At 40.0% G+C, this 27,988-nt stretch overlaps 2 protein-coding genes across 4 annotated transcripts; both read right to left on the reverse strand.

Moving 5' to 3' along the window:
• Positions 1-600: 600 nt before the first annotated feature.
• Positions 601-2,452, reverse strand: LOC131217625 (NAC domain-containing protein 68-like). Its single transcript, XM_058212566.1, has 3 exons — positions 2,226-2,452; positions 1,828-2,132; positions 601-837 (listed from the first exon to the last, which is right to left on the reverse strand). Exons 1-3 carry the CDS (start codon positions 2,416-2,418, stop codon positions 601-603), a joined length of 735 nt encoding a protein of 244 aa, XP_058068549.1. The 5' UTR covers positions 2,419-2,452.
• Positions 2,453-6,855: 4,403 nt separating this feature from the next.
• LOC131217092 (uncharacterized) lies at positions 6,856-23,207 on the reverse strand. Of its 3 annotated transcripts, none has more exons than XM_058211839.1 (8): positions 22,935-23,207; positions 22,447-22,571; positions 20,762-20,799; positions 16,826-16,936; positions 15,280-15,359; positions 14,105-14,141; positions 10,186-10,227; positions 6,856-7,182 (listed from the first exon to the last, which is right to left on the reverse strand). In XM_058211839.1, exons 1-8 carry the CDS (start codon positions 23,190-23,192, stop codon positions 7,109-7,111), a joined length of 765 nt encoding a protein of 254 aa, XP_058067822.1. In that variant the 5' UTR covers positions 23,193-23,207; the 3' UTR covers positions 6,856-7,108. The 3 variants fall into 3 exon arrangements, with proteins under 3 accessions (XP_058067822.1, XP_058067824.1, XP_058067823.1); XM_058211841.1 differs by lacking the exon at positions 22,935-23,207 and adding an exon at positions 22,795-22,932; XM_058211840.1 differs by lacking the exons at positions 6,856-7,182; positions 10,186-10,227; positions 14,105-14,141 and adding an exon at positions 14,195-15,095.
• Positions 23,208-27,988: the final 4,781 nt, after the last annotated feature.

Raw genomic sequence — 27,988 nt, forward strand, 5'->3', positions numbered from 1 at the left:
AGAATCCCTAATCGATTACAAAATTTCAAACCCATTAATAAAAGGGAACACAACTAGAGTTGAAGAATATTGTAAACCCATTAATAAAAGGGCACACAACCAAAGGGCTCATGACCCAATGTTGCACAAGGCATAGTGTTTAAAATCCACCAAAACTGCCAGCATTATATATTGAGATCTGATGACAAAACGGTGTAGGCTAGTGATCAATGTACACCAATTTCCCACTGTTCATTGTGATGAGAGGGAATCCCAACACATCTCAAATTCCATTTTCAAATGCATTTTTGAGATTCCCATCCAACATCAATGGACAGCAGGAGATTGATGTAACCGACTCTTGGCTTACACCAAAGGAGTAACCGTTCCTAAATGGTGATTTTGGTGTAGTGCCACCTAATGGATGGCATGGATCTCTCACCCACATTGACACTTGTGACACAAATAGCTTCCTAAATTTACAATTACATGATTACCTTAGCATTTCTCATTACCCACTTAATCAACACTATTGCTAGCTTAAAAAATAAAATAAAATAAAATAAATAAATTCATTCATTTATAAACTCATCATCATCTTCTAAGTTTACAAAGAAATTTTTATGCCCAAAGTGGCAGAAGGGGCGGAAGTTCTTCACAATATAAAAAGAAATTATCATTGTCAAGCTCGGAGTTTGGAGGCAGTACTGTCATTGATGGTGCAGGTGCCTGTACCCGCTCTTGTTGTTGTTGCTGTTGTTCTTGTTCTTGTTGGTGCTGTTGTTTTCCTTCTTGTTGTCTTTGATGGAGTGTAGATTCTTTCTTGCGATAAATCTTACATAAAACCATTGTATCTAGCTGCACAAAATAAGGACATTTATATGAAGGGGAGAGTTATCTATCAGACTATAAACATTAGCATTTTGTGCAAATATCAAATGTGGAAGTTTGCTATGCCAACATGTAAGTGCATACACGTGCTGATATGGCACACATGTGTTGGATGCAAGATTACCATTGAGTGGGCTACACTGTTTAAAAACTTTAGGTTTTAGAAATTCTAGATTTGTAGGATTTATATGATAAGCGCGTGTATAGGCTTGAGATACATAATGAAACTACTTCCTGGCTATTCATTCGTTCTAGATAAATCCAGGTACAAGAAATAATCCAACCAAACGATCCTAACCATCTAATCAATGGAATGGAAAAATAAATAGCTAAGATGCAACAGAGATAAATAGGTCCAATGGTCAATTTGATGCATGGATCCCTATGAACTGCATATGATTCTAAAGATGTATACAATGAAACACTTTGAATTGCTTATGATTTTAAAGAAGAACCACTTGGGTTAGAGATGCCAATGTATTCACCTATGGCTTGTAAAATGAGTGATTATGATAAAAGTGACCAACAATTAAAGAGTCAGTATCATTCAATTAGATGGATTGACTTGTTGGTTAGACCTATTTTTGTACAAATATTTTTGACCATCCATATTAGAGGTCACTGATCAAATGGTGAAGATCATCCGATTGGCGTGATATTTTCATTGTAGCCCATGAAATGTTTGTTACTTAATGGACAATCTAGATCAATCAATTGAACTCTTTAAGTGCTACTAGGCTACACCTGTTGCCGTGCCTCAGTGGTTCAAGCACCCCTTGTGGTCCGAGTGCATGAGAGTGTGTCGGGGTGTGAGTGCGTGTGTGTGTATGGGGAAGGGGTGAGTGTATGTAAAAATAAAAAATTAAAAAAATAGTGCTACTAGGCATCTCTTAATATTAAAAATTAAATAAAATATTTCGATTGAGAAAGAGAGTTATAAGCTTTAGAAATATATACCATCTCTATGCCTTCATTGTAGTGTATAAAAGGGTTGATATCTGTTGGGAGCTTGTATTCATACATTATCCACTTGGTTTTTGACTTCTTGATATCTTTGTCACAAGGTTTATCATAAAAGAAAACCAGCATTCTCTTGCCTCCTACCACCTTGTTGCAAGAATCTTTTATTGGTTGTTCGCTTCCATTCGCTTTCCAATATCCTCTGCCTGCAGCTTTTCGATTAGGTCTATTTCCACCTCGGCATCTTCTGTATGTAGGGGTGAAGAAATAGAATACACCATCGCCATGGTCAAAGCTGATATCTAGACACATAAAAAAATATATACACGTTGTCTTATGTCAACCATCGATTAGAAACCACACAAAAATATAAATTAAAAACTGTTGAATAATACCTCTAAGATCTGCTGGATCGTAGTCGTAGACATTAGCTTCGGCAACAATCCCCGGATAGATCGGCATTCGGTATACTTTTCGAAAGAGATAGTCAATCATCTCTACGTCGTTTGGCCGGAATTTGATTCCAATGGGGATGGAAAGCTTCCATTCTTCTTCCATCCGTCCTTCTGAAGCTAATCGGGATTCCATGAATATCAGACGCTAATTGGTTCTTCTTCTCTTCTCTTCTTTTCTTTTCTTTTCTTTTCTTGAAGTGTTTTGTTTTAATGAAGTAAGAGCTGCTTGCTGCCGTCTATTTATAACGTGGGCGCTTGCGTAACTCCACACGTGTGAGCTAGGGGCATGCCACGTGTTAACCTTGAAGCACATGTGGGACACCATGCATGAGATCCACTACGTTAATTTTGTGTGTTTCTTCATTTTAACAATGGCCCCAGAAAATCAGGACAGTTAAAATCTCAGGTGGGCCACACTGTGAGAAAGAGTTGGGATTGGACATCCACCATTAGTTGAGTATCGGGTCACTGATTATTATTTATGTCGTCCAATTATGTTCATCTGATGCGATTAACCAAGATAGCACCCGATGGACGGTGTGGATATTATACACATGGAAATAGTCGGCAAGGTTGTAAGCAGTAGGCACGCTCGAGCGTAGTTACGCACACATTTTCCATTTGCAACCGTCAGGTTTCATTAGAAACAGTTGGGTGCTACCCTGCGTAACCCTTCGTATGAACTCTATAAGTTTAGACATGCCAACCTTGCAACCTTGCAGGTATTCATGAAATCCGAACCGTGCTTCAGGTGGGTCCCACAATTTATGTCATCTATTCGAAAATTCAAGCTGGAAACCATCATAATGAGGTTACACATTAAAAAAAAGGATAATTATTTAGACCGTTCACTGTTTCATTCATGTGTGGTCTAACTAGTGTTTGAATGGCCATTTTTTGGGGTTACATGATCTAAAATTCTTTTTCTACATGACGCACGGCTCAGATGCGTGCATGTCTACTGTTTGGAGATGTAACCAGATGTAGCATTCGTGGGACGGTTTGTACGCGGAGATAAGACTCTCGCGAGGAAGTTACATTGCAGTTACTGCGGAAGCGGATTGCGTAGCGAGTATCTCATTACGCTAAGCGTACTGAGTAAACTCTGTGGGGCCCACCGTCATTCATTAATTATATCAACTCCGTCCATCCGTGTTATCATATAAATTTAGTGCTTTAAACCAAATATTAAGCATATCCAAATTTCAAGTGGACCACACCACCGGAAACAGTGTGAATTGAAGTCTACCGTTGAAAAGTTCATAGGGGAAACATAAGTATTAGATCAAGCTGATATTTGTGTTTTCCCTTCATCAATGTCTGTGTAATCTTATGAACAGTTTGGATGACAAATTAACATCACCGGGGGCCTTAGAAAAAATTCTGATCTCAACCCTAAAATGATATGGAAAAACGGATGGACGGCGTGGATAAACCACATGAATTCACGGTGGGCCCAACAGAGTTTAATCAGTACGATAGGAGCGTACTGAGTAACTCAGTACGACGATCCGTTTTCAGTTATTGGCAGGCGGATTGCAGCCAGGCGGAAGCCAACCGGATCTGGCCCCGGAAAGCCAGGGGCTCTGTGGGGCCACCCTGATGTATGGGTTTTATCTACGCTGTCCATCCATGATCATTTTAGTGTACGTGCCTTAAAATGAGGCATATCCAAAACTCGACTGGATCAGCTGATAGTGACATCCATCTTGATATTTAATTTGTAATCCAACCTGTTAATAAGGTCCTATGGAATTGGATGAAGGGAAAGTACAAATATCAGCTTGATCCAAACTTCTGTGGCCCCAAGAAGTTTTTAATGGCTGGCGTTCAATTCCCAATGTGTGGTCCAGTCAGATCCACTTGATTTTGAATCTCCTCTTGTTCGCATCTGTAGTGGATATAAAACAAATATCAAGGTGGCCCACAGGGCCGTGGTTGGAAGCGCAATTCAGGGCTCCGTGGGGCCTACCATGATGTTATGTATGGATTTTATTCCCGCCGTATTCCCAAGTAGTGCTTTTCCAGTTAGGAATTACATTAGTACCACTCTAATTTTTCTTTACAATAATTGCAGAATTAAACATTATGGGGTCATGTAGTATGTGTCTCAGACTTAATTTGTTCGACAAATGCATACTATAGTTATTATTAGACCAACCACAAATATATTTGATTCAATCATTAGGTGAGCCAAATTAAAATAACATAATAATAATATACACTCTTCAAAATATCCCAATTTAAGCTCACCGCATCTAATCTCATCATTATAGAGGAGTGCATGCATTGGAGTAATTAGATGTTATGCGCATACCACACTGTCCCCACAAGGCTATACTTTTTCTCTAATTTATAATGGAAAAATTATTAAATGAGAGTATTTTTGTAAATTTTTTTCTGAAAAAGTGTCTCGCAATCATTTTTAATCCTTTGTGCATTATCAATAAAATTTCGAAGAATTTTACAATAAAACTATCTTTAAAATAAATATTTTTAATATTTTTATATTCAGCATTTTTTTTATATATAAAGCTATAATATTGCAACAAAACAATCAAAACCAATAAATCTCATGAGGGAATCCCATACAAAGAACTCACTGAGAGCGATATCTCAAAAAAGGGTGCGGTTTATATATGTGAATCAGGGAAACAACTCAGTGGATGAAGTTGTGGTGCCACCTTCTACGTATGTATTATTTATCATCTTGTTTATTTATTTTGCTAGCTTATTGTAATATAACGCTCATGAAAATTTTAAAAAATAATTATTATTTTAAAAAAAATAAAATCTTTTCTCTATCTTATTCCTATCTTATTTCTGCAGCCGTCAAAGTGTTATTTATTTGGTAATGATTAAGTGATTATGCCATGACCAACCATAGTGATGTAAGGTTTCATAATATACGTGATTAATTACTTCCAAGTAAAATATTATTCAGGAATATTCACAGCAAGGGCAATGTATCCAATATGTTAACAAAGTCAGTTGCTAAGGAGAAGTTCCATCATTGTTTGGACTTAATCAATTTCACTCAGCGCTGAAGGTTACCGGCACCCATTAGGTGACAAAAGGAATATACAAACCAGTATCCCGTGTGAGATATAAAGGATAAAGTATCTACAAGTAATCTTCAAGGTAGGAAAATACAAGCCAGTGTGAAAATTGGTGTGACAGATGCCTTGTACTCTATGAAATAGTGCAAGGGAAGTAATATATAAAGTCCCGATAGAGACTGCGAGAGTGCTTGTCCTCCTCCATAGTGTTTAGGATGTGTGAGACCATATCTGAAACCCCATCCAAAGACCTGAATCGATCGAGTAGGGTAGTTTTAGATATTTTTATCTACGAGCTATAAATATTCTCTATGGGAATCAAATTAGGGTGATACAAAGAAAACCCTTTCTGCATTTTTTGGTGCTAGAAAATTTTTAGGCTGTAATTCTTCTTGTGAAGATAGTGATTTCCCATGGACTCATACATGGAATATGCAGAATGCCAAACTATGTAAATCTATTGTCTTGTGTGTGTGTGTGTGTGTTATTTTTTTAAAATTTTTAATTTTTTTTATTTAATTCTTATAATATGGATGGGCGTACCAATTCCCTTGCCAGTTTCATACCAATAATTTATTACACGTGCATGGAATCCACACCATTCATGAGATTAGATTCCCCACGAACATGCATAGAGCAAATCAAGGTTCACATTAAGTGGCCACATCTGTATAAATGTAGAAAATTGTTGGTCTTGTTGGCTGTTCACTTATCTCCTACACTTGTGACCCACCTGATGAGTGAACCAGCCAGATTAATAGCCAAGAGGAGACTAGGTGCACCCCCATAAATCTGAAACAAATCTGCCACATTGGCATTTAAATTGTGATGTGAACCATCACTGCAATATTTCATCTTGCAAATCTCCCTAGCACTGCTCGGACTTGATTTGCTTCAAACCTCACAGCTCAATGATCCGGATTGGATGTCCATGGACAAAACATCTCCAAGATTATTATTATTTTTTAAAAAAAAGAAGCTAACCCTCCAATAGTTGGCCAATGAATAATGGTTAGGGGATAATCTAGCAAGGTTTAATGTCATCATCAACATCTAACGCTTATCTCAACTAATTGGGATAGGCTATATGAATGCATGTCCACCATTCCACTCTATCAAGGGCCTATCTCCTGATTTTCATTCCAACCCAAAAAAGAAAAAGAAAAAGGACAAATATCATGCAGCTAGGATCTTCCCATATGTGGAATTTTTGGTGCATCAACCGTCCACGAAGAGGCCCACTGCATAGTTGGCTTGGATCGTTAATTCCCAATTTTTACTTTACAGCCTTTACGTCAAAGCATTTACATAATGGTACAAGGGGAAAGAGGTGAAATCTGGATGGGTTTGCAGCCTTTCAGCCAGAGCATTTGCATAATAGGCCCCACTGTGGATGGGTCCACATGTAGGAACCATCACCATCTGAAAAACGGTGTAAAAGCATGCACAATGACAGCCTTAGCTCTAGTACAATAGATCATCAAAGTTGACTTCAGTGTGCCCACGTCAGATTGAACCTGAAAATGTACTCGGAAATTAAGGATAAGACATCTCCAAGAGCATTGGTAATTCTTGAAAGATTTCCCACAATGATTTTTCCATCTAACATCTACCATCCAAAAATTAATACAGGCATTCACCATTCTCATCGACCCAGAAGCCAAACGCATGTGGCTGCACTAGCACAGAACAAAAACATGAAGGCTTCTTGATTTTCCTTCCTTTTCTTTTTTTTTTTCTTTTTCTTTTTCTTCAGAGGAAAAGCTAGCCATCTCTCTTTTTCCTTCTTGCTGCTATCTCTGCAGCCCAAGCTTTGCCCACATCTGTCTGGAATTTTCCTGTGGAAGATTCAAAAGTTATAAGGAGAATGAAAACAAACTGAGCAGCAAAATACTGTGATCTTTCAAAATAAACTGCATTCCGGTATTTGATATCTCATTTATGGACCAAGAGATGAAAGAAAATTCTTATTCTCAATCATCATTTTAAGCTCAGGCAAGTTACACCCAGATCCATAGCTCAACTGGCAGACTGAGTGGAGATACCTCGTTTCAACACTTGAGGTCTTGGTATCGAACCCTAGCGGGGGTGGCTAACATGGAGTGTGTGTACTAACACCCCACCCCCCCCCCCAAAAAAAAAAAAAAAAAACCTCAGGCAAGTTGGATAAGACTTGTTTGAGTCAACTCATCGAACTTTAACCAGTTTGATACCACAAGTCACCCCTGACTCAGGCGAGTCCCAACCTGAGTCTAGACTGAACAAGTTGGTCCAAGTCACCAAGTCTTTTAACCATGCTCTCAGTGGTAGAGCTGCAACTTGGGTTCGGGTTAATCCTAACCCAACTGATCCAACCCAACCTGAACGAGTTGGTCCTAGTCAATCATCAAGTCTTTTAACCATGCTCTCAGTAGTAGGGCTTCAACTTGTGTTCGGGTTCACAATTTAATTGGCTTAATTTGAATTAATATGTGGCACATGTACAGTTTCTTGGTGCATGAGCCCAGACTACCGTACAAATCTCTTATGGACAAGGAAGTTGGCGAGCAAGGGGTTGTGGCTCTGGTGGGCCCACCGTGATGTTTATAGGAAATCCACCCTAACCACTTGCTACATCACCCCATATCAAGCCTAGGGCCAGCAATTAGCCCCATCCGTAATTCAGGTGGACCACATGATTGGAAACAGTGTACAGGGCAACACTCACCCTCCAAATTATTTCCCTTGGTGTGGCCCACATGAATCACGTTTGAGCTTGACTTTTGGGCCCCAAGCCTAAATTTTGTTGTGGCATCTAATGGTGGAAGTAGATTTCATATAATCATCATAGTGGGCCTTGTAAAAAATCAAGGGTGAATGTCTCTCTTCAAACTATTTCCTTCAGAGTGGCCCACCTACATGTCAGCCTGATTTTTTTAGCCCTAGGCCTAACGTGAGATTACACATCTAATGGTTGGAGTGGATCTCACAAAAACATCAAGGCAGACCTCATAAAAAATTCCCATATATATATATATATATTAGCCTCTAAACAGTTAGCAAAGGTATGCCCAACATTTATTTTTTACGGGGCCCACCGTGATGTGGTACGTGAAATCCACTCCAACCATTAGATATGTAATCTCACATAGGCCCAAGGCAAAAAACTAAGGCTAACTTGTGATTCAAGTGGGCCACACCAAAGGAAATAGTTTGGAAAGAGATATCGCCCTTGATTTTTATGGGGCCCACAGTGATGATTTTATGAAATTCACTTCAACCATATATGCCACAACAATATTTATGCACGGGGCCCAAAACTTAGGCCCAAAGGCGATTCAGGTGGTGAAATAGTTTGGAGGGTGAGCATTGACTTGTACATTGTTTCCAATCGTGTGTTCCACCTGATTCACAAATTGGGCTGATTTTTGGGCCCTACACCTAACATGGGGTGACGCACCAGGTGGTTGGGGTGGAGTTCACATAAACATTACGGTGGGGTCTACCTTTTAAATACGAGATGAAAGACACATTCACCTGGACGCGGCAGACTTTTCGTTTTGCTTAGAGAGAGAGATGTAGGAAAGCTGCAGAGGAAAGAGGAGGAGAAGGAGAAGAGGAAGTGGAAGAATTGGAATTCGTTGCAACTGAGGTTTTTATTATTATTTACTTGTATCTTTTTTTAAAGAAAAAATAAAACACCATTTCTCTTATCGACAATATCATCAATACATCCCGATATATCATCGGCATAAAGAAGTCGAGGTACTTTCTGGGGTTTCGTATCGCCGAGGTGTGATGCTGAAAATATCAGCCGGTATTATCGATATCACAAACACTGGTTACAGGTTGGGTGCTCTTGAGGTTGGGTTGGGCTCGGGTTGACCCTCAATCCAACCCGCCCAAGTTGCACCCTACTCAGTAGGCTGCAAGTGAACCTGCAGAAGATTTCAGAAGGCATTATACAGTACCTGGCCGAATTTTTTGTGCACAGTACTGGTTGGCTTTTCAGTTTGTGCAAGTCAGACACATGCTCAATCGCTGATATGATGGGCCTCAGAATGGATGGCCCATGCATAACAAGGAAAAAACCCCTCAGAACGGAGATTGTTGCTAGAGAATGTTTAGCCATCATTTGGTAGAATATAAATGCTATATTGGGACACAAATTGAAAATGGTGGAGTAACATGAGTAGGTTTGGGATTGGGGTAACTTACGATCACCAAATGGGGGTGACATGCAATACTCTAATGTTAGTTTTGCACCATTTAAAAAATGCTGGTGACTCTTCAAACTTATACATGATCTGGTTGTACCCTACCAGTAAGAAGACTACTAACCATCTGTTCCCTTTGAATTTGGAATATACCAAAGCTGGGTTTGCCCGACATGGTGTCATCTTGACAGATAGTCAGATGCAGTCAGCAGTAGATGGCCCCAAAAATATAGAAGAATCATATATAACAGTGACAAAAATAAGAAAAATGATAAATAGATTTGCAGCAAGGAGAGATTAAAAAGATGAATCATGATACAGGTGCCAACATTGCACCTGTGCAAGATCCAGGCCATATACCAAGTCAGGCTTTGTGCAAGCATGACAGACTAGCCCAATCATCTGGCTGTACACACATATTGGATATAGGTCATTGGTGATTTTCTCTCTAACTGCCCATGAACCAAACATGCCAGTGGTCCACTTGATGAGTGGATTGGACTGATTCCAGCTAGGGGATGTTCACACTCCACACCACCTAATTATTGCCCAGGATCTCATAAACTTGCACCACAAATACTGAGATTCACCTCTTCAATCTCCTCCTCACCTGAGTGACCATAGATTTCATCCAAAAATATTTACCTGCAGTGGACTGGAAAAACTCTTCCAAATCCTTCCCTTGGTCTGACAAAGAAAACACAAATGTCAGTTTTCAAAGTGAGTGATGAGACATACTAAAATTCTTTATTTTGATGGTAGAAATGAAAATTCTTCATTAAGGGCCAATTTGTATGCAAAAGGAGAACTTGCAGCAGTGGTGGGACACATCGCCAACTCACTTGCGTCTCATTATTTTGTGGGAGTGTTCCCACACGGCCACACCTAATGTTTTCAACATTGGAATTAACAGATGTATCGCACCCTTGGGATACGGAAACATATCAGGTATCACATGGGAAACTATTGGATGTATCGCATAATGTTTCACTGTTTTTGGAAAACATTGAGAAATTGATTGAATTTTTCAATGAAACTTCAAGGACGTTAAAAAAGCCATCATTATACACTTAAAAATCAAAAGATCACAAAAAACATGTACATATAATAAGTTTCCTTTATATAGGGTCATTACCTATGCACTGTCTACTTGTGCGTTGTCTAACAAAAGTGATGCAACTATATTAATTATTAACAAAAAAATGCATACAATTTATAAATCATAGAAGACATGGATGAAACCACAACTAATTAATTATTTTTAAAAATTGCACATGTGAAGTACTAGTAATTATAATTAAATTGTTCAAATTATGTCTCATAACCCAAAAATTAGGTTTATTTCCTCATAATGATGAGATTGGCGGACATTAATTGGAGTTCGGAATGAAAAATATCCAATGGTCCTATTTCAACAAGTGTCCAGGAATCAAAGGTCAGGATTGTTCAAACTATCTAATTTTGGTACTGTGACTCAACGATAGTGGGTTCCACAATTTAATTGGTTTAATTTGAGTTAACATATGACACATGTACAATTCCCAAGTGCATGCATATCAAGTATTATACTTGCTAGGGTACCTTACCGTTACATTTTGTTGATGGAAGTGAACTTGCAAAGGGGTCACCAACTCACGTGGACCTCTGTGTGAAATCCACCCTGACCACCAGGTGCATCACCCATTTTAGGCCCAAGGCCCAAAAATCTGCCCCATCTGAGATTCAAATGGATCACATGATTGAAAATAGTGTACACTGAACAGGGCAACACTCACCCTTCAAACTATTTCCCTTGGTGTGCCCCACATGAATCACAGATGGACCTAATTTTTTAGCCTCATGCCTAAATTTTGGTGTGGCATCTAATGGTTGGAGTAGTTTTCATATAATCACCACAGTGGGCCCAGTAAAAATCAAGGGCGAATGTCTCTCTCCAAACTGCTTCCTTTGGTGTGGCACACACGAATCATAGGTCAGCCTGATTTTTTGGCCCTAGGCTTAATGTGGGATTATGCATTTAATGGTTGAAGTGGATCTCACATACACGTCAAGGTGGGCCACATACCATGGGCCTTGAGCATGTCCACGTTCGAGGCAAATGATGTTTGATTGACCAAGGCCATACCTCGTTGGAAAGCATGTCCAATTTCCTTTCAAATGAGCTTTGAATCACCTCGAGCAGAGTTCCAAGGAAGGAGTTATGGTCATTTTCGTGAACCCCTGTGGGGCTGGCAACATGTCAGTGCTCGAGCCCAGCCTAGCTTCCAATGTGTCCTTTGAGCGCATCCTTTGAGCACATCCACATAGTGATGGCAATATATCACACCCCATTGGAAATATTGGAAAGTTGAGCCAATTTCCTTTCCAATCAATTTTGAATCACCTCAAATGGAGTGCCAAGGAGGAAGTTATGGCAGTTCTCGTGAAGCCACCTAGTGCTGGCAACGTGCCCACACTCGACCACAGCCCTGCATTCAAAACGTCCACACAATAATGGCAACATATCATACCTCGTAGGAAAGCTAAGCCAATTTTCTTTTGAATCACCTCGAACAAAGTTCCAAGGAGTTGTGATTGCTCTTGTGGGGCCGCATGGAGGAACAACTTGTCCCTACCCGACCACTACACTCGTCCTTGAGCGCATCCACGCTCAAGGCAAATGATCTCCAATGGCCATGTATAATATCTCATTGAAAAGCTAAGCTAATTTCCTTTCCAACGAGCATTGATTAACCTAAAAAAGGGGTCCAGACGAGTTACAGTCATTTTCGCAAGACATTGTAATACAGTAGACAAAGCCGCCATAAAAGGGGCATTGGTTCTGATACTAGGATCGTATGTTCCAGCCCTAATGAGGGGAAGCCCCCCGGTATCCTCCGTTATGCTTGAGATGCAGTATTTTATAACTACATGTATGCTTTGAACAGCGGGTAGCTTTGTCACGTGATTGCCAGAGAGCAAACAACATCTTTTACTATACAAATGACGATTTACGTCTAATCGAGGATTGTGAAGATTCAACATTCCGCATTCAATGTCTCAACTAGATGACTATGGCGACCAAACAAGTTGCTCTCATGACATGGGTTTCCCACCTGCCAACGAGCTCATGAGATGTATCCTATTCCCAAGCCCATTCAATTAACTCAACTGCTTTATAATCATGCTGAACGGTTGGCTCATGATGCCCTAGCCTAGCACCGTATGCTTACCACTCAACAAGCGGTACATGATCCTGGAGGTTGGTGTTTTCATTCACTAAATAACTATATGTCTACCTCTCTAAGTCAATTTATACTCTCCCCCTCTTACACAACCTCATGTAGTCTGGTATTTAGAAAGCTACGAGCTTAGATGGTCAAGTGCCTTGACTCCCTGTTGCATAGTCCTGTGCTGTTCAAGAGGATACAACTATATGCTCCCTATCTTTTGAGCTGACACAGTCATGCACTAACCCTCTCCATTGCTACTGCGGTATGTGTCCCATACCAAATCACTTAAGCTAAACTCAATACTGCCTCGAGCTGGTCAGTTATGAGAGAAATCAAGCATGACTCTTTGATGCCCTATAAAGTGATCACCGGTCTTCCAAGTAACACCCGATGTCCCTTGCCCAAGTGGTGAGCATATTCTAGCTAGTTGGGAGACGTGATGCTAAGGCTAAGTGACCCTCTTAACAGTGTGAGATAATTTGTATAACATGCATCATTTGTAGCATGCATATTTCATTTATAACTCTCTTGAGCTTTTGCCTTAGGGCCTATTTGTTTCATCAATTACCTGGGTACTGTCAAGGAAACTTTACCCGTCTCCTGACAACATCTACATTTGACTACCAATTCCTATATTTCGTTTATCAACAGTAAAATCGTATTGATCAAATTTTTATATTAATATCAAATCATTATCAAAATACATTAATGTCACTATTTGGATTAAAGATTTTCACAATAATGCAATGAAAAGAAAAAGTGCAATGACTACAGATTCCTTTACCTATCTCTTAAATACATTTGCATTTGACTGACAATTCCCGTGTTTGGTTTGGTGGTGGTAAACTCATAATGATGACACATTTCCTTTACATTATTAGGGTAATTGGTGAAACAAAAAGGTCCTTAGAATCAAGGGTATTTCCTCTAGAATGCAATTAAGGGCATGTGCCAGACTATAGCCCGAAATTTATTAAGAACCAAAATAATAAAAGCCTTTCAACTATGTGCGCTCTCTTTCCTTCTTATGTATATTTGGCTACTTGTGAGTGCCTATGGGAGTTCAATACCCAACTAAAATCAATGCAAACACATGGTATCCTAGATTACAACTCATGAATCTGGTCTCACGGATACATATATTTATGTCACAGAATAGACATACCCATTGCTTTAGCTTCTAATAAGGCACAAACGGTTTCAATTATTTCTCAAATAAGACTTCAAAAGGCAGACAGTTTTTCATTGCTTTCGTCATAGAATATTTCAGAGGGCTCTCATAAGTAAATATAACACTAAATCTCTCAAAGCAATGCCCTTTAGATGAAAATAATCGAGAGAATGAGCCTTACCATTTTCATATTCTAAAGCTTGAAGTATCATCTCCACCTGCATGAAAAAAAAAAAAAAAAAAGAACAGAAAAAAACTGATCAATAGCAGCTTTGCTCGAAGAAAAACTCAAAGTTAAAAGAAGACAAGGAAAGGGGGAAAATGCAGATATTAGTTTTTGAGGTAAAATACTTACTGATAAAGAAATAGTTGACCCCATTTAGTTGGGATAAGGCTTAGATGATGACGACTAATAAAGAAATGGCTAAGGCAAATAGAGAATGTCACTGCAAACATCATTACTGCAGGTACCGGTAGATGTCCATTAGCAGCAAAGCTAATGACCTGTCAAACGCTCCATGGCTAGGTGATCAACAGTATCACCGAGCTCTAAGCTTTACAAATCAGGCTGTGGCTAGGTGATCCAGAGCATTGATCTGATGGACCCCACCATGGACGGACCATGCCCCAAAGATCTCCATATGGGGACAATCCTGACCATAAATTGATGGCCTGCAAAAACCGGGGCATTCTACACTGCACTCAAGGCAGATCAAGTCCCAACGTTGAGGCACAGTTATACAAACTCCGGTCTTGAACTATATGTATACTCGAGCCAAGGATCATATAATCCCTCTAAAAAAATGGAACTCTCAGATCACATTAGCACCACATAAAAGCTCTGTTTACATTTTGAAGATACGAAAATCATGGGCTAACCCAAATGAAAAGTTCTGGAGATACAGAATAACTAAGGAAACCAGTCTAGAAAGTTGCATGTGGATCCATTGACTGTACTGGTTGAATTCACCACCATAAAAAATAAAAGAGTATATCATTCCAAACACATGCACAGTTTTTAGATGATATACATTTAGCATAAATCAGGCATGCGAGAACATTTTGCACAAAAGTGCATAGCCACGGAAGATAAACAAAAGTGCATAGCCAACACCTAGATTACCTAGATTGTGATCACATCTACAAACAGCATCCTTTTCAATTTGTTTCAGCTACATGCCAATCAAATCAAATAAACTATCATATGTACCCAACAATACCTGGTAGTGGATATGGTAACAAGTTGAAATTCGAGAATATAGGAACCCCATTATTATTCATCTATGATCTAAAACCTTCCTTGGTTCATTATTTCAAGATTTCAACATCATACATATACTGAGATAGGTAGTGTACCTTGTCAAAGTCTTTGACAACCTTTGCTTCAGGGGAAGAATTTTCCTCATATTCCATCCATAATTCACTTATTTCCTTTGCTGCAAAAAGGAAGACGAAAGTAAACGAAGGTAATCTACAAAGGTGATGAGCAAACGGAAGATATATTTTCCTAAATATGGAAGGCTCCTCTCGAGTTTTTCGTTTGAGGACTATTCCTACCGTGTTGAGAATGGCAACAATGCTCGACTTAGAGATTGAACAGTTAGATGTAAGAACACTTTTTGCATGAAAATCTTAATGAGGAAATTATATAACTCATTGGGAGGCTTCGTTGAAGAAAAAAATAGTTTACTTGCTGGACAGTTCGCTCCACAGTTTAAAATGGGCGCCAAGGTGTTGCCGTGTTGGTACAAACAGTTTGATTCCTTCATTGTGAACTTGAGATTTCGTAGATGTGAGGCAAATCACCATGCCCATGTTCAATGGTGCAGGTGGCTTCAATAAAGTTTTAAAGAAGCAATACATATCCTTGGTCTGAGGATGTGTCAACATCAAGGTGTCCCATAACGGTAACAGTTACAGCCACCGTTACCATTATAATACTGGCCATAACGGCCCCTGTATCAGCCGTTACAGTCCCTTTTTTTTTGAAAAAAACTATTACATGGCTGTTACGGCTCCGTTACGGGACTGTTACAGTATCGTTACAGCCTGTTTTTTCTGTAAAAGCCATTACGGCCCCATAATGCGTAATGGTTATGATTGTTACCATTACGTAACGGTCGTTACAGCCATTACATAACCGATTTGGGACACCTAGGTCAACATCCTTGAGCTTTCAATTTGTGTAAGTGGGGGCCATGGTTCGATATCCAGACAGTTGATCTAATGGGTGGCCCAAAGAAAGACGGGATGATCTTAATCCCTTGATTGGTGGATACACCAATCTAGGATATTTGTGGAGCATTGTCCACCATTGACAGGGCCCATCAGATCAACAGTCTGGATCACTGAAGCACAGGCCCCTCAAGGCCCAACCATACTACACATCCTTAGGGTGAGGATGATCATCATCATCATTGTCTAAGCCTTATCCTAACTAAAAGGGATCAGAGGGTGAGGGTGATACGGTTACTATAATTTAGAACACATTATCAAAGAATAGATTGCTCCATATACTTCTGAGTTCTGACTATCCATTGTCATAGAAGGGCAGATTGTAAGAGAGAAATTATTTTGTTCTGAAGTATCAACAGTCAAGAACTATTTGATCATCAACCGACGCTGAGTTAGGGACCTCAAGAATCTTTACGCAGAGATCTTTCAAAGTCCCAAGTTCTCTCTCTCATAAAATTTGAATGAGTCTGTTTTTAACTTCAAGAAGATTAAATTCTTTGCTCTTTTTGTTGTGCTCTATTTGTAGCTGTTAGGGCATTGATTGCTTGTCTTTGTTCTTTTCCTAATAAAATGATTTTATCTTTTGAAAAAAAAGAAGATTTAATTCTATATTCCTACACCATGGTCATGACTCATGGAATTTGTCACCAATAACAGCATAAGTTACCTCTTGACCCTCCGCCAAGTAATTTGCACATGTACTCTAGCGCTTCTCGTTCTCTTCGACTTTTTTCCTCCTTAGGGACACCATCTGAAGGAGTGATGTCACCAACAATGGCTATTCAAGCAATAAAGAGGGTAAGCAAAATGGCGCAGATTCTAAACAAACAGCTTCAATACATGAAAAAGAAGTTAAAAACAAAAGCGGGCATCATTATTAAATAACTACTATTCTTTCAAAAAAAAAAAAATTTTATTAAACAACTAATATGGTTTCAAAGGGTTATTTCTTTTTTGATAATGTAAAGGTGATAATTCAGGTTTTGGTTGATCATTAAGCATGGTCCATGCCTAAAAGAAGATATAGTTAAAAGAAGTTATAGGTGTTGAGGGTCAAATATTGTATATTAGACCCCAGTGATTACCTGATTTTACGAACATGATACCGTTTAACGCCCTATTTTAATCGTGTTTGTGCTGCAAGGTGAATTTAGGAGCCTGGACTGAAAAAGGGTACTAAAAGCATGAATTTAACGCTCAGAAGTCACCAAGGCAAGGGACGGACCACAGGGGACCGGGATTGAAGAATTTACACGCCGGAGATCCGAGAAAATCAAGCCATTCACGTTAAACGGGCCTGAAAATCGTCCAGAATGCAAGATCACAGGGTTCCCACCATCCGTTCGGTTCGAAAGTTGATATCTGGCCTGAGGACCATAAATCAACCGTACACATTGAATTTCAGCCATTGGATCCTTGAGGAAGTGGGCCAATGGACAAATCAGGCCATGAATCTCTGATTTGGGGCCCACTTGATATCTGGATATGCCTCAATTTTGGTCCCAATTGTTTAAATGAGATGACAAAAGAGATGAACGGAACAGATTCCCAAGATACATCACGATGGACCCCACATGTACATTGCATGTACATAGGGTACATGTGCACAAGAGATGCACCGGACGGAGAATCCGATCAAACAGAGGGCTGACCGAGCCTTCCTTTAAAAACGGAAATTTCCGTTTTCACCAGCGTTCGCACGTCCGGACGCTGGGACATGTAGCGGGCCCACACTGTTCATCACATGGACGTTTAGGAGCGCCCATTCAGTCCAGGGGGTGGGGATGACCCCAGCCAAGATCTCCTTTTGCCTCAATGCATGCCCACACAGGCAAATCTCATGTAAACGCAGGAATGGACGGTAGAGTAAAAATCCTGATTGGCCGCACCAAACACGAGCAAAAGTACACAGTCTTGATGGGTTTTTCGCCACAATTCTAATGGACGGGTTGGATTTCTCTTTTGATGTCAATCAAGGGCCCCACAATTAACACAAAATCGGTTCTTTTGCACGCATTACACGGACGTGTGTTCGAAGAAACCCGGACGATCCGGGCTGTCCCGTATCCACAGCCAGGATCGGACTGACAATCTTGGCCATCCAAAACTCTTCCATGGGACGTCCGACCAAGGCCAAGAACACTGAATGGATTAGATCTCAGCAACGAATCGTCTATCCGCGCCAAACACGAGCCGAGCGCAAGTTGCTGCGTAACTTTCTTGCGCACGCGGCTGTTGCTGCGAAAGCTCTCCACAGCCACCGACTTCTCCCAGCCGACCGCCTCACACAGGCTATAAAAGAGAGAGAAGCAGAGACGTGGGGCATCATCCTGGATCCCCAGCGCAGCCGTGGAGGTGAAGAGAGAGAGAGAGAGAGAGAGAGAGAGAGAGAGAGAGAGGGAAGAGCGTGGGCCGGCTAAGTTTTCCTTGTTCTTCTTCCTTGATTTTCTTTCTTTTTTCTTTGATGTTTTCATTAGGAGATCTTAGCTTGATCATGTCTATGACGAGCTAAACCTCTTAGCTAGGGCCAAGAGGTGAAGCCTGTAGCATGATGGGTAGTTTTTATGACCTTGATTCATGTTTATAAACCTTCTTTGATTCTAGTTTGATTATAAGATATACTTTTAGTTTTTAATGGTTTATTGTGACTCAAATTACAGTAGATCTGCGATAGTTTTGAGTATGTTCTTTTCATTCTGAGATTATGAATCTAGGAGGCCCTGTTGTTCACCATCGTCTCCTGAGCATGGTTGGATGATGGAATCCTTCCTAACGTTCATAACTCTCTTAGATTGGTAGTGGATTGGTTAAATTCTGTTGTTTGCTTTGTCTCATGGGCATGGTTTTGTAATGGAATCAATTCTAAGTCTCACACCTCTCATCTCTTGAAAACTAGATCAAAGGAAGTTCATAGTTGATTTTTAATGATATATCTTCCATCTGGATGAAGATGGGACTCTGATTCCAGTTGTGTTCTTGAATCAAGCATACATCTCCCTGATCTCTACAAGTGGATCCTTGAAAACCCTAGTTCCCACCTTTAATTTCAGTAGTTTACTCACTTTAATCACAATTATTTCCTCAATTATTCAGATTTAGATTTCACCTTCGCCTGGTTCTAATTCAAGTTATTTTCAGATCACGTACAAGGTTCAGTCCCTGTGGATTCGACCTCGGTCTTACCGAAATTATTACTACATCACAACCCTATACTTGGGGTGTGAACAATAGGTACTGCGGTGCATACGGTGTGAGAAAGGGGAAAAAGGTAATAGTTCGGACTTACGACGGTTACATTTATTTCCTTATGCTATATATCCTCATTAGAATGAATCACACACTATCCGTGATTTCATTGCCAATCTAGTGATCCATTGGATGGAGAAACTATTCGAAAAAGGTTTAAAGTATATGCACTTACTGAAAATTTCAAAATATAGACCAAATAAAAGAATGCCAAAGCTACTCCAGATGAAGTTATTTGGATTAAGGTTCTTACTTATGACATTGGTAGATCAGCATCCTCCCCTCATGGTGTTCAAAGAATGGTGTCTGTTGCAACTTCTTCTGATTATACATTAAGTTTGTCGCAACTGTGACATGTTTGGTTGGCTGTATATCAATCTAGACAACAATTTTTCTCCTAATTCCTCAACAACATCAACCATAACTATAAGCCTACAAGGTATTTCCAGCGGCCACAATTGCAAAAAATAAGTATTCATGGAAATCCAGCACCAAAAAGCTCAGTTAAAGGGTTTTCTATGGGTATTAGATCCTATCAGTGGGGTAAGAAGGGAGAAGAGATGATGGTATCTACCAAGTGGAAAAAAAAAAGAAAAAAGAAAAAAGAAAGAGACAATCACCAACCTTTGGAAATAAAGAACGTGGGAAGGAATGTTACGTTCCAAATTGAAGTTGTTTATGTTTTCTTGCAAATTTGGTACGTTTTTACAAGAAAACTCTCTTCTGCATGCATATATCAAACAGGTCGTTCAAGAAACCATGTGAAACTTTTTTCTTTTTAGCTTTTGTTCTTTTTTTTTTTTTTTTTGGCTGAAGGCCCAAATTTTCAAAATCACATGAGCAAATTGCATCCAAATGCAGCCTAAAACTAGAAAGAAGGATTTAGCAATGTTCTCTTTTTTTTTAAAGGACGACTTAGCAAATTCCTAGTTAGTTTCACGAAGAACAGCAACATAAAACAAAGATTATGTTAATCAAGGAATAGTGAAAAGAATGGCTGATAAAAACAAAAGCAAAACACTAATGTGAATGGATGACTCTAGAGCCTTGAGTAATTCAGGTGCCATCTCGCATTATTGAAGTACTAAAGGTAAAAATTTCAATTATTTACTTACTATATACACATTAGATTGTTGCAGCAATTAAAACATCTCCGAAGTCACTTGTGCTCTCCAAAGATAAATGGTGTTTTCCATTCTGTGTTCGTTAGTTACCAGTTGCATACTTGCTGAGTTTTATATGTTTTTCTTTTTTGGCAAATTTGCTAGGATGATCAAATACAGAATTGTTCTACCCATCTATCTTCTAATCAAGAAAAACTATAGAACTGGAAAGAAGCTAAAATCAAGCATCCCACCTTCAGCAATATCATGGACGATGGCCATTTTCACACACCTACAAGAGAAACCCATATGCAGTTCGCTGTGTTAGAAGAAGTCTCCATAATCACCCAAAAATAAATAAAAAATCGTAAACTAACATAATGGCCCTTACTGTTCTGCCGAATCAATGAGAAGTTCTGCGATGATCATAAGCCTATATTCTAAACAGGCCAGTTCATGATAAACGAATACTTGCAATCAGTTTTATAACCCTAACTGAAGGGGAAGTTCAGACAGGTCTGGACCAGGATCAGCCACCAAAATGGGCCAATCACCTTAAAACCTAGTCAGTTAAGTGGATAATATTTTGGAAAAGAGCCTGGATCCAATATAAAGCTCTGTACGTGTACAATGTGCATCTAAATGCATCCGAGTACATTGAACATAGATGAACTTAAGCATACATACTGTATTTAGACACACGTAGATGCATTTCAATGCACTTAGACACACTTTTGTACCATACGTGTAGGGTGTGTTTGGATGTACAGTTTTGGAGAAAGGGGGTTTGGCCCAAATAGGTGTTTTAGCCAAAAACCTTTTCTGGGCAAGATGGCCATTTGCAGGTATCTGTTTTTGGATGCACAAAACCAAATAGCTTTTTGGCATGGAAAAGGCCTTTCACCAAATTATGTAACTATTTCGTAACAAAAGCCAAAATGCTCTTTTGCAAGTCAATTGAAATTTAATATAATAAGTACACTAGTTATGCAATCAAATACTAACAATAATTAAAAATCAACAAAAGGCTAATTTTTAAACCCTTTGGCTATTAACATAGTTATCATACATCTTCCTTGCAATCTCCTCTTGCATTCTCTTCACATCCTCCCACTCTGTGCACCTGTTTAGTTAGCTTTCATGATTCTCGTGCCCACAACTCATTTCGGTACTCATCGTACACAAAATAATCTCCCCCACTTGTGACACAGATGAAGTTGTGCAAAGTACATGAGCCATTTATCAATTTCACCTACATTTGTAATGAGTAGGATTGCCTCTTAAATATTGGAAATTGTTTGTTTAAGAATTACCAAATATTCACTTGATAGCATTCCTAATGATGAATGCAAGAGGTTGAAAAGCTCCTCGGAAACTGACAGTATGTGATTTTGTTACAACACTCTCTTAAATGGTAATGCACACAATGGTACAAAGCAAAAAATAAAAAATAATGGCTCATTGTTGTTGTTGTTGCTGTTGTTATACTAATTATTATTATTATTATATTGCCACTACTAGAAATTGGGGTCGGCTACATGAATCCCCACAATTAAAAACTTCTTGGGGGCCACCAGAATGTTTACTTGCTAGCCCACCTGTTGATAAGATCACAAAGACCTGGATGAAGGGACCACACAAATATCAGTTTGGTCCAAAACTTGTGGCCCACAAGAAGTTTTATATGGTCAATCACCACTGTTTCCTGTGGTGTGGTCCACCTGAGATTTGGAACTGCTTCATTTTTGGGATCATGACCTAAAATGAGCTTTCAAAACGGATGAACAGCATGGAAGTTCGTCAAAGACATCAAGGTGGGCCCCACAGTCAGGGAGTGTGGGGAATCCACCTAAGCTGAGCACAATTCAACAAGCCCAAAGGATAATGATAATCAATGGATTCCAGATTCTATTCGAGACTAATGTTTCCAGAAACTAACCTGTCTCTGTTGACACCAGGAATGTCCGCAGCGATGAGCGCCATGACACCCATTCTGTACATGTGATCGGAGATCGACTCCGGGTCCTGAATGTCGCGCCGGACCCACCCGGCTCTCTTCGTCGTCTGAAAATCAAGAAAAACAGGTCATTTTTCCGCAACTGGGATTCACTGCAGATCATTTGAAGACGGTATCAATCATGTGCATCTGATCCCAGAAAATTCATACACACAACACATGTCCACGACGATCCAACACATTCATTGGGCGGATCCCACCATGGATGGACCAGGTTCCAGAAATCAACACGAGTCAAGCAATTAAGATAATACAGCTGACGGATTTCACCTCGAAAGTCAAGATCAGCCTATCATAAGTTGGACGTCCATCCACATTAGGGCCCGCAAAATGAACGGTCCAGATGACGAATCCCGTGACTCTTGGGTCCCATTTCGGTGGGACAGGTTAGAGATGATGGTGGGTCCGACCTTGAGACGATGGCAGAGAGAGAGGAAATCGATGGCGGAGGACGCTTGGAGATAAGGAGATTCGGCAGTGGTGGAATATTCCTTGCTGGACGAAGATTCCTCCCCTGCTCCGCTTTTCCCACCGTGGGAGATTTCAGTGGCCATTCGAATCCGACGGCTGGAGATGGTGCCTCTGAGAGATCGGAGGGTGGTGGTGTGAGTAGAGACGATGGATGGGAGAAGGAATGAGGATTTGAAGAAAGCTCGGCTCCCACTCATTTTGACTGCCTACTCTTCCCGTCCGTTAATGTCCGTATTTTTAGTTTAGGCCATTGTGAAATTCCATGAATGCCCTTCGATGGACCACACATCTGTCAGAGATAAGGCTGCAACTTCAGTCGGGCATAGCCCGACCCCGATTGACCGAATCCGAAATTTCTACCAAAACTCAGGTACACCATCTATCCATTAATCGAGTGTGGGTCCTCCTAATAAAGAAACCCACCAAAATCCATGCAGATGAACTACAGTGCATGAATTTAGAGTTTTAAGACATGATTTTACGCTATTTTCCTATGGTATGGCTTAAATTTTGCATCTTCTAATTTTTTATAATCAAAGCAAGGATGAACTACAATGCATGAATTTAGAGTTTTAAGCATGATTTTACAATATTTCTTATGGTATTGTCTACTTGAGCTTTGCATCTTTCAATTTTTTATAATCAAAATAAATGAGTAGGGCGATTTTCATGCATTGGCACTAATCTTTTATGCCTTGGTTTCAGATCCATCCTGGTGCTATTTGGGTTGAAAAAGACTTGCCTATGGCCCTTGCCTTGTAGGACCAAGATATGAGAAAATGAGTTAATTTAACTAGGGTTTGAAGGAAGTCCAGTTTATTTTTCTTTTTTCCTTTTTGGACATCTCCGAGTCTAATAAATCTCAGTACAAATGGTTTGGAATAGGAAAGCATGGCACGGATTCAATGGATATGGGTACATCTAATAAGAACCTAAATCATTAATAAGTATCTTTAAATCATTATAATAGGATCTGCTTAATAGTGGGATCAAGCCAGCGCCTAATTTGAACCATTCATCATGGCATTGACTAGGTTGGCCTAGTCATCAGGGTTAAATTTCAAGCTTGGGCCTAGCCTTTTTGTATTTTTAACTGTAGTGGATTATTTTATTTTTTTAAAAAAAAACTTTTAAATTTATTTTTTTAATTTAATTAGCTTAAGAATTACCATCTACTATAATAAAGTATCCAACAAAAAGAGAAACATAACTCTAAGAATTAGAATTAGCACAAGTGGATGCCACCATAACATCTATGGAATTGCCAATACTAATCCATTCTAATTCTTCCAATTAGAATGTATCTATTCGATAAGTTGTCTTATCTCTTGTAATTCGTTTTCATAGTGAATTTGTTGTCACTTTGTGTCGTAGTTTTTCCCGCAAGAGTTTTTCCACGTAAAACTCATAATGTTTATGTGTATGTTTTGTTGTGTTTATCTTTTGTGATGGGATTTCCTCCCAGGACTCGACCGGTCGTGAGCCTCGCTCGACCGGTCGTGGGTGGCGCTCGACCGGTCGAGTGGGGCTCGACTCAAAGTCTAGCGACCATCTGATTATTTTCTCCGAGGTGCTCGACCAGTTGAGGGAGGTGCTCGACCGGTCGAGTGGGCCGCTTGACCAGTCGAGGACCCTACTCAACTGGTCGAGGTTACACAGATTTGTTCCATGATTTTGTGCGGATTGTGGAATTTTGAGGCCCTTTTGCAAGAGGTGCGAAAGGGAGTTTCCTAAACTATAAATATGGGTGCCTAGGGCTTTTCTAAGCAATACAAGAGGGTTTCTTAAAACTTTACAAGGGTTTGCTAAAGGGTTTAGGGCTATCAAAGGTGTGAGAGAGAGAGAGAGAAAGAGAGAGAGGAAGCTTGTGGAAGGGAGGTTCTGCTCGTATAGGTGATCTATTGTGCACTTGATATCTCAGCGCTTCTACGTCCTCGTAATCGGTTAGATCTCTCCGTTTTTCTTTTATTCTCTTATTGTTGATCCACTCATGCATGAGTGAAGAAGGTTGTAACGTTCTACTTCATAGTGAATTATTTATTTGGACGAGGTCCTATGATTTTTACCTCTTTGAGGGTTTTCCACGTAAAAATCTCTTGTGTGGTGTGGTTTATACTTTGATTTATTTCATTGCTTTATTATCCCATAATTCTGGTTTGATTTGGGAGGCTAGATCCTAAAGTTTTGTGCAAGGCCCCCAACAAAGTGGTATCAAAGCCAGGTTCATTGAAGGGAGTGAGATCGGTTTGGAATTATGGAAGCTGGCTCATCAAGGATGATCAGCCTCGATGGTTCTAACTGGACCATATGGAAGGCTAAGATGGAGGATTTTCTTTATTGCAAGGACATACATGTTCCAATTTTAGGCATATCAGTAAAATCTAAGGATATGTCTGATGATGATTGGAAGAAGATGGATCAGAAGGTGGTGGGGTTTATTAGACAATAGTTGGACGATTTTGTATTCTACCATGTGTCTACGGAGAACTCAGCCGCTAGCCTATGACTGAAATTACAAGGGCTGTATGAGAGGAAGACAGCCGAAAATAAGATTTTTCTGATAAGGCGACTTGTGAATCTCAAATTCAAAGATAGTGGTTCTGTGACCGAGCACATGAATAAGGTCAGCAATATGGTGAATCAGCTCTCCGCTATAAAGATGGTCCTAGATGATTAATTGCAAGCTTTCCTATTACTTAGTTCATTGCCTGACAGTTGAGAGACATTAGTGGTGTCTCTAAATAACTCCGCGCCAGATGGAAAGATATCCATAAAACAAGTAACCAGTTGTCTCTTCAATGAGGGGATAATAGGAAGTCTCAGGGGTCTACTCAGCAAGAGGCCCTTGGGGAGAGGAAAGAACAGGAAGAGTAGGAAGGCCCGAGATAAATCAAGAGGTAAGTCGAGTACCAGAAAAGATGTTGATTGCTGGAATTGTGGTAAGAAGAGCCACTACAAGCATGAATGTCGTAGTAAGAAGAACGACAAGAAAGGAAAAGGAAAGGAGAAGGAAGATGAATCAGATTCCACTGCGATTGCTTCAGATGACGATGTTGTAGTTATTTTTTTAGCAGACCACGATGTATGTCTCACGGCTATGAGTCAGGACACCAACTAGGTGATTGACTTAGGAACTTCTTTTCATGCGACTCCACGCAAGGACTTCTTCACAAGCTACAAGTCAGGTGACTATGAGACTGTGAAGATGGAAAATTCTGGCGTATCGAAGATCGTATGGGTCGGTGATATTTGTGTGAAGACCGATGTAGGCTGCATATTGGTTCTCAGGGATGTGAGGCATATCCCAAACATTCGCCTCAACTTAATGTCGACGGAAATGTTGGATGATGACGGCTATGAAAGCTGGTTTGTTGGTGGGTGCTAAAAGCTCATCAAGGGTTCATTGATCGCAGCCAGAGGAAACAAGTGTTGCATCATTTACAAGGCAAGTGTTAGTGTGTGTAAGGGTGGGTTGAACGCGACGGAAGATTCATCTATTGACATGTGGCACAGGCGTCTAGGCCACATGAGTGAAAAAAGGCTTCAGCTACTAGCGAGGAAGTGGCTCCTTCTAGACATGATAGGTACACCTCTCAAAACTTGTATTGATTGTTTATCAAGGAAACAACATAGAGTTTTATTTGTTAAATCTGCTTCTCATGTTAATAAGGTACATGCATTAAATTTGGTTTATTCTGATGTTTGTATTCCTATGAGGATAAAAATCTTGGGTGGAGCATTGTATTTTGTTACTTTTATAGATGATGTATCTAAGAGGGTTTGGGTTTATGCATTGAAATCCAAGGACGAGGTTTTTAATGTGTTTAAATTATTCCATGCTATGGTCGAGAGAGAGACATATAGATCATTGAAGTGCATCCGCACTGACAATGGTGGTGAATACATCAGTGACTTTCATGAAGATTGTAAGTCCTTGGATATACGACATGAACAGACGGTTCCTAAGACCCCTCAGCATATTGGTGTGGCTGAGCGAATGAATCGCACCATTGTATAGAGAATCAGATGCATGTTGTCCTATGCGAAATTGCCCAAGACGTTATGGGGAGAAGTAATGCACACAACAGTATATCTGATAAATAGGTCTCCATCAGCCTCGTTGAATGGAGAAGTACCTGAGAAGATGTGGATTGGACAAGATCCATCATACAATCATCTCAGGGTGTTTGGATGCAAGGTATCCGTTCACGTACCAAAGAACGAGAGGTTCAAGCTTGATATGAAGATCAGACTGTGTGTGTTCTTGGGGTATGGTGATGAAAAGTTTGGTTATAGATTGTGGGATCCAACCGAGAAGAAGCTCGTCAGGAGCAGAGATGTGGTTTTCTTTGAAGATCTGTTTATAGAAGACATTGGTAAGCCAGAGAAGAACCAACCTAATTCAGGTGAGCTATAGGACATAGATCCGATTATTCCTCCCGTGGTGTCTGATGACGGGGAAGTACAACAAGGTGCAGAGGACGAGGAAGTTCTTTCAGAAGATGGACTAGGGGAGCAGCCCCCACTTGATCCACCTGTTGAGCCACAGGTGAGGAGGTCAACTAGGGACATACAACCATCCAAGAGGTACTCGCTGCATAAGTACATTATGCTGACTAATGGGGGAGAGCCAGAAGATTATTCTGAGATCCTAGCCGACGAACATAAGGGGGAGTGGTTGAAAGCTATGCAAGAGGAGATGGAATCATTGCATAAGAACCACACCTATAATATGGTGAAATTGTATGAGGGCAAGAAAGCTCAACAAGTGGGTGTTCAGAAAAAAGGTTGAGCAGAAGAATTCACAAACGAGGTTCAAGACCAGACTTGTGGTGAAAGGGTTTGGTCAGAGGAAATGTATAAACTTTAAGGAGATATTCTCACCAGTGGTGAAGATAACATCCATACGGGTGTTGCTTGGGTTAGCAGCTAGTATGGATCTAGAGATAGAGCAGTTAGATGTTAAAACTGTCTTTCTCTATGGTGACCTGGA

This window comes from Magnolia sinica, chromosome 10 (genome assembly GCF_029962835.1).
Source record: "Magnolia sinica isolate HGM2019 chromosome 10, MsV1, whole genome shotgun sequence".
Taxonomy (NCBI): domain Eukaryota; kingdom Viridiplantae; phylum Streptophyta; class Magnoliopsida; order Magnoliales; family Magnoliaceae; genus Magnolia; species Magnolia sinica.